Source organism: Bombina bombina, chromosome 4 (assembly GCF_027579735.1).
Source record: "Bombina bombina isolate aBomBom1 chromosome 4, aBomBom1.pri, whole genome shotgun sequence".
NCBI classification, from domain to species: domain Eukaryota; kingdom Metazoa; phylum Chordata; class Amphibia; order Anura; family Bombinatoridae; genus Bombina; species Bombina bombina.
The window spans coordinates 535,136,866-535,145,155 of NC_069502.1; the positions used below are offsets into that span (position 1 = coordinate 535,136,866).

General features: G+C 34.6%; 1 protein-coding gene across 1 annotated transcript in view; it reads left to right on the forward strand.

The window, feature by feature from the left end:
• Window positions 1-1,480: 1,480 nt before the first annotated feature.
• IRAK1BP1 (interleukin 1 receptor associated kinase 1 binding protein 1) overlaps window positions 1,481-8,290 on the forward strand; it is a 39,118-nt gene continuing 32,308 nt past the window's right edge. Inside the window, exon 1 of the mRNA XM_053709080.1 lies at window positions 1,481-1,830. Coding sequence (XP_053565055.1) covers window positions 1,546-1,830 — 285 coding nt within the window. The 5' untranslated portion in view covers window positions 1,481-1,545. The remainder of the gene's footprint in view (window positions 1,831-8,290) is intronic.

Here is an 8,290-nt window from a genome sequence, read left to right on the forward strand (position 1 = left end):
TTTACATGCTAACGAAATATTGTGGAAAATTGGGCTACATATAAAAATAATAATCGTTTGCAAATCTATATGTATGAGTAAGAAACCATTTTGGGTTGACTGTCCATTTAACTTTTTATCATCACAGAGATTAGACACAATTATGATTCTTTATAGAGTTGTTCATTGTAACAGATTTGTATTATTATCTTGTTTTTAATCTTCTATTTGTATAGGTGGTATATTTTAATCTTTTGGTTGGCCAACTATAGGTATCATCCGTTTAACTGCCTGATTTACGTTAGAATATGTTTCCTATTTAAAGGGACATTCAACACCCGCTATAACATAATTTCATGTTGTGTAAACAGAATCCAAAATCCGCCTGCACCACATCCCTGCCTTGTTTCTATATATAACGTCCAAGTAATCCTCATCGTTATAGCTTACCGTACTAACTAAATATGGCCGCCTAACTCCTCCCATTCATGCTTCTTCCCCATCACTCATCCCCTTCAGGCACGTTCATGTTATTTTCAGATGACGCTCTTCCTACGTCATCGCGCATGCGCATTTATTACCGAGCGCGATCGTAATTACAAGAGCTGTAGGAGTCTTCTATTGCGGTCCGTGAACGCGCTTTCATTTTCAGTCCGAGGAATGGATCATGATTGGCTGATCCTTTCAAAAAGAAGGTCCCTACGTAACGGTGGGGGGAGTTAGGCAGCCATATTAACACAAGAAACTAGAAGGTATCGTACAAGATTAAGAGGTTAAGGAAGCAAGTAAGAGAAAGGGGGTACGTTGCAGGTGGATATTCGGTTTTAATTTTTTTATATAGGATTATGTTATGTCGAGTGTTGAGTGTCCCTTTAAAGGTTTTTAAACTTTTATTGTGGATACCAGTTCAAAAATGTATATCTATATTCTCACTTAGAACATATATGTTTTGAATAAATATTTCTTTATATGATTTTTTCACATTGATTTAGTTTAGGTTTTAAGATGTACAAGCTCTCCTGTTATTTTTGTTTTATTTTGTCCTATTTGCATTTAGGATATATTTTTAAATGGAATATCTATTTGATAGGGAGGCCTAATTAGCCCACCTACAGAGTTTATTGTTTGGTATTTGTAACCTTAAATTTAACATCCCTAGTTTTTACCATATATTAAAACGTTTATAATTCATATACGAATTTCACGACGGTAAGTACATGAATTAAATGCTTTGACTGTTAATAAGGACTGCACAAGTATGTTTAGAAACAATTTAATATAGGTACTGGCTGCTTGAATAATCGGGCACTACCGTTAGCAAATTGCCTGTAAACAGATCGGAAATCTATCTAGGACGCTCACATTGATTCAGACAGAAATTTGGCTCTCTTCAGCAGACAGGCCAGCAGCCAACCGGAACTACGTCACATTAGGCTAACCACGTCAACGTTGTCAGGCTTTATAGACGGTACCTTATGTGTTACGTCATCACGCTGTACGTACATTGTATAGCTAGTGCAGAAAGCGTCTGTCATATGGCTTCGTTGCTATAGAAACGTTTCCGCCATGGCTACTGTACAACCTGCCTCACGTTTATTTGCATCTCTTCAGCTACCGGACAGTTGTGATCAAACGTTAGAGGAGCGGGAGAATAAGCCCGGGCTTCTAATCGGACAGAGGGCAAGGCGAGAGGTGCATGTGACAGGGACTGCGGAGCTAAGCGCTGACCCAGACAGAGCCTCGGTATGTATGCGACTGGTGAGCAACAAGGAGTCAGCTGCCGAAGTCAAAAGCAGTGTGCAGAGGAGGCTGGAGTACATCCTTCAAAGCTTGCGGCACAGTGGAATCACGGTGAGGGGTAGCTAAGGGTTGTATGGTCTGGGGGAATTTAAATCACGTACAAGCTGTGTGCACCGTGATGCCACCTGGTATGTTGATATAACATATTTTTGTGTGTTTTTTTTCAGTAAAAGTTTTTAAAGATAAATATCGTCCGTTTAGTTTATATTTATATATAGCTAGAGTGAGTGACGTGTCTATAGCGTTAGATTTCATTACTTGAGAGAACAGAAAAGAGGTGTCATAGGTTCTAGACTTCTTCTAGTGCATCTAAAATCCTAACGGTTTTTTTCCAGTTAAAAGGACATTCTAATACAAAACATCATTTAAAGGGACAGTAAAGTTAAAATAGCCTTTAATGATTCAGATAGAGCATATACTTTTTGAACAACTTGCCATTTGACTTGTATTCTAGTAACTTGCATAATTCTGCGATATCCTTTGTTGAAAAGCATACCTAGGTAGGGTCAGGAGCAGCAATACACTACTGGGAACTAGCTGCGGAAAAATATTTGTGTTTCATGTCGTTTAAGCAGATATATTTAGTGGGCTAGCAGTAATGAGTGCATTTGTTAGTGATACAATCACTGACCAAAACTAGGTCTGTCAAGGAGGGTCTAATTTCTGCGTGTGTAGAAGAGGGACATACTAAACTGCATATTGGGATGATGGGATGATTGGCTGCAATGCTAAACACTATCACTAGATGTCATTATACTTTTTACACACATTCATGGTAATGACTCTGCTGTAACTCAAAATATGTTCTTTTCTGCACTGCTTGATACTAAGTTGCAAACAGTAGTTGCAAATGTTTATTCACTTGCTGACATATATACAGTTGTATAATGGAATCATATTAAATAATATAATAGAAAAATACTTTTGTAGGACTACATTACTAATTTAATATAGTACATGTATGTGCAAAGCAACACATTTAAACTGTTTTGATAGGAACCTGTGAATAGATGTTTTAAACATGGGGATTATGGGTTACACATGCCAAGGAAAATTTTAATTTCTGATAAGAATATGTTTATAACTATTTTTCTACATGGGGATTATGGGTGAAATATCATGGTTACACATGCAGAAGAACACATTTGACCTGTTTCTGATAGGAAAATGGTTATAATTATTTTTATACATGGGGATTATGGGTGAAATATCATGGTTACACTTGCAGTGGAACACATTTAACCTGTTTCTGATAGGAATATGGTTATAATTATTTTTCTACATGGGGATTATGGGTGAAATATCATGGTTACACTTGCAGAGGAACACATTTGACCTGTTTCTGATAGGAAAATGGTTATAATTATTTTTATACATGGGGATTATGGGTGAAATATCATGGTTACACATGCAGAAGAACACATTTGACCTGTTTCTGATAGGAATATGGTTCTAATTATTTTTATACATGGGGATTATGAGTGAAATATCATGGTTACACATGCAGAAGAACACATTTGACCTGTTTCTGATAGGAATTTGGTTATAACTATTTTTTTACATGGGGATTATGGGTGAAATATCATGGTTACACATGCAGAAGAACACATTTGACCTGTTTCTGATAGGAATTTGGTTATAACTATTTTTTTACATGGGGATTATGGGTGAAATATCATGGTTACACATGCAGAAGAACACATTTGACCTGTTTCTGATAGGAATTTGGTTATAACTATTTTTTTACATGGGGATTATGGGTGAAATATCACGGTTACACATACAGAGGAACACATTTGACTTGTTTCTGATAGGAATATGGATATAATTATTTTTATATATGGCGATTATGGGTGAAATATCATGGTTACACATGCAGAGGAACACATTTTACCTGTTTCTGATAGGAATATGGTTATAATTATTTTTATACATGGGGATTATGGGTGAAATATCATGGTTACACATGCAGAAGAACACATTTAACCTGTTTCTGATAGGAATATGGTTATAATTATTTTTATACATGGGGATTATGGGTGAACTATCATGGTTACACATGCAGAGGAACACATTTGACCTGTTTCTGATATGAATATGGTTATTACTATTTTTCTGCATGGGGATTATGGGTGAAATATCATGGTTACACATGCAGAAGAACACATTTGACCTGGTTCTGATAGGAATATGGTTCTAATTATTTTTATACATGGGGATTATGGGTGAAATACCATGTTTACACATGCTTAAGAACACATTTGACCTGTTTCTGGTAGGAATTTGGTTATAACTATTTTTCTACATGGGGATTATGGGTGAAATATCATGGTTACACATGCAGAGGAACACATTTGACCTGTTTCTGATAGGAATATGGTTCTAATTATTTGTATAGATGGGGATTATGGGTGAAATATCATGGTTTCACATGCAGAAGAACACATTTGACCTGTTTCTGATAGGAATATGGTTTTAATTATTCTTATACATGGGAATTATGGGTAAAATATGGTTACACATGCAGAGGAACACATTTTACCTGTTTCTGATAGGAATATGGTTCTAATTATTTTTTATACTTGGGGATTATGGGTGAAATATCATGGTTACACATGCAAAAGAACACATTTGACCTGTTTCTGATAAGAAAATGGTTATAATTATTATTATACATAGGGATTATGGGTGAACTATCATGGTTACACATGCAGAAGAACACATTTGACCTGTTTCTGATAGGAATATGGTTATTACTATTTTTCTACATGGGGATTATGGGTGAAATATCATGGTTACACATGCAGAAGAACACATTTGACCTGGTTCTGATAGGAATATGGTTATAATTATTTTTATACATGGGGATTATGGGTGAAATATCATGGTTACACATGCAGAAGAACACATTTGACCTGTTTCTGATAGGAAAATGGTTATAATTATTATTATACATAGGGATTATGGGTGAACTATCATGGTTACACATGCAGAAGAACACATTTGACCTGTTTCTGATAGGAAAATGGTTATAATTATTTTTATACATGGGGATTATGGGTGAAATATCATGGTTACACATGCAGAAGAACACATTTGACCTGGTTCTGATAGGAATATGGTTATAATTATTTTTATACATGGGGATTATGGGTGAAATATCATGGTTACACATGCAAAAGAACACATTTGACCTGTTTCTGATAAGAAAATGGTTATAATTATTATTATACATAGGGATTATGGGTGAACTATCATGGTTACACATGCAGAAGAACACATTTGACCTGTTTCTGATAGGAAAATGGTTATAATTATTTTTATACATGGGGATTATGGGTGAAATATCATGGTTACACATGCAGAAGAACACATTTGACCTGTTTCTGATAGGAATATGGTTATAATTATTTTTATACATGGGGATTATGGGTGAAATATCATGGTTACACATGCAGAAGAACACATTTGACCTGTTTCTGATAGGAAAATGGTTATAATTATTTTTATACATGGGGATTATGGGTGAAATATCATGGTTACACATGCAGAAGAACACATTTGACCTGTTTCTGATAGGAATTTGGTTATAACTATTTTTCTACATGGGGATTATGGGTGAAATATCATGGTTACACATACAGAGGAACACATTTGACCTGTTTCTGATAGGAATATGGATGTAATTATTTTTATATATGGCAATTATGGGTGAAATATCATGGTTACACATGCAGAAGAACACATTTGACCTGTTTCTGATAGGAAAATGGTTATAATTATTTTTATACATGGGTATTATGGGTGAACTATCATGGTTACACATGCAGAAGAACACATTTGACCTGTTTCTGATAGGAAAATGGTTATAATTATTTTTCTACATGGGGATTATGGGTAGAATATCATGGTTACACATGCAGAAGAACACATTTGACCTGTTTCTGATAGGAATATGGTTCTAATTATTTTTATACATGGGGATTATGGGTGAAATACCATGGTTACACATGCTTCAGAACACATTTGACCTGTTTCTGATAGGAATTTGGTTATAACTATTTTTCTACATGGGGATTATGGGTGAAATATCATGGTTACACATGCAGAGGAACACATTTTACCTGTTTCTGATAGGAATATGGTTCTATTTATTTTTATACATGGGGATTATGGGTGAAATATCATGGTTACACATGCAGAGGAACACATTTTACCCGTTTCTGATAGGAATATGGTTCTAATTATTTTTTTATACATGGGGATTATGGGTGAAATATCAAGGTTACACATGCAGAAGAACACATTTGACCTGTTTCTGATAGGAAAATGGTTAATTATTTTTATACATGGGGATTATGGGTGAACTATCATGGTTACACATGCAGAAGAAAATATTTGACCTGTTTCTGATAGGAATATGGTTATAATTATTTTTATATATGGGGATTATGGGTGGAATATCATGGTTACACATGCAGAAGAACACATTTGACCTGTTTTTGATAGGAAAATGGTTATAATTATTTTTATACATGGGGATTATGGGTGAAATATCATGGTTACACATGAAGAAGAACACATTTGACCTGTTTCTGATAGGAAAATGGTTATAATTATTTTTCTACATGGGGATCATGAGTGGAATATCATGGTTACACATGCAGAAGAACACATTTGACCTGGTTCTGATAGGAATATGGTTCTAATTATTTTTATACATGGGGATTATGGGTGAAATACCATGGTTACACATGCTTAAGAACACATTTGACCTGTTTCTGATAGGAATTTGGTTATAATTATTTTTATACATGGGTATTATGGGTGAACTATCATGGTTACACATGCAGAAGAACACATTTGACCTGTTTCTGATAGGAATATGGTTATAATTATTTTTATACATGGGGATTATGGGTGAAATATCATGGTTACACTTGCAGAGGAACACATTTGACCTGTTTCTGATAGGAATATGGTTCTAATTATTTTTCTACCTGGGGATTATGGGTGAAATATCATGGTTACACATGCAGAAGAACACATTTGACCTGTTTCTGATAGGAATATGGTTCTAATTATTTGTATACATGGGGATTATGGGTGAAATACCATGGTTACACATGCTTCAGAACACATTTGACCTCTTTCTGATAGGAAAATTGTTATAATTATTTTATACATGGGGATTATGGGTGAAATATCATGGTTTCACATGCAGAAGAACACATTTGACCTGTTTCTGATAGGAATATGGTTCTAATTATTTGTATACATGGGGATTATGGGTGAAATATCATGGTTGCACATGCAGAAGAACACATTTGACCTGTTTCTGATAGGACAATTGTTATAATTATTTTTATACATGGGGATTATGGATGAAATATCATGGTTACACATGCAGAAGAACACATTTGACCTGGTTCTGATAGGAATATGGTTCTAATTATTTTTATACATGGGGATTATGGGTGAAATACCATGGTTACACATGCTTAAGAACACATTTGACCTGTTTCTGATAGGAATTTGGTTATAACTATTTTTCTACATGGGGATTATGGGTGAAATATCATGGTTACACATGCAGAGGAACACATTTGACCTGTTTCTGATAGGAATATGGTTCTAATTATTTGTATAGATGGGGATTATGGGTGAAATATCATGGTTTCACATGCAGAAGAACACATTTGACCTGTTTCTGATAGGAATATGGTTTTAATTATTCTTATACATGGGAATTATGGGTAAAATATGGTTACACATGCAGAGGAACACATTTTACCTGTTTCTGATAGGAATATGGTTCTAATTATTTTTTATACTTGGGGATTATGGGTGAAATATCATGGTTACACATGCAAAAGAACACATTTGACCTGTTTCTGATAAGAAAATGGTTATAATTATTTTTATACATAGGGATTATGGGTGAACTATCATGGTTACACATGCAGAAGAACACATTTGACCTGTTTCTGATAGGAATATGGTTATTACTATTTTTCTACATGGGGATTATGGGTGAAATATCATGGTTACACATGCAGAAGAACACATTTGACCTGGTTCTGATAGGAATATGGTTCTAATTATTTTTATACATGGGGATTATGGGTGAAATACCATGGTTACACATGCTTAAGAACACATTTGACCTGTTTCTGGTAGGAATTTGGTTATAACTATTTTTCTACATGGGGATTATGGGTGAAATATCATGGTTACACATGCAGAGGAACACATTTGACCTGTTTCTGATAGGAATATGGTTCTAATTATTTGTATAGATGGGGATTATGGGTGAAATATCATGGTTTCACATGCAGAAGAACACATTTGACCTGTTTCTGATAGGAATATGGTTTTAATTATTCTTATACATGGGAATTATGGGTAAAATATGGTTACACATGCAGAGGAACACATTTTACCTGTTTCTGATAGGAATATGGTTCTAATTATTTTTTATACTTAGGGATTATGGGTGAAATACCATGGT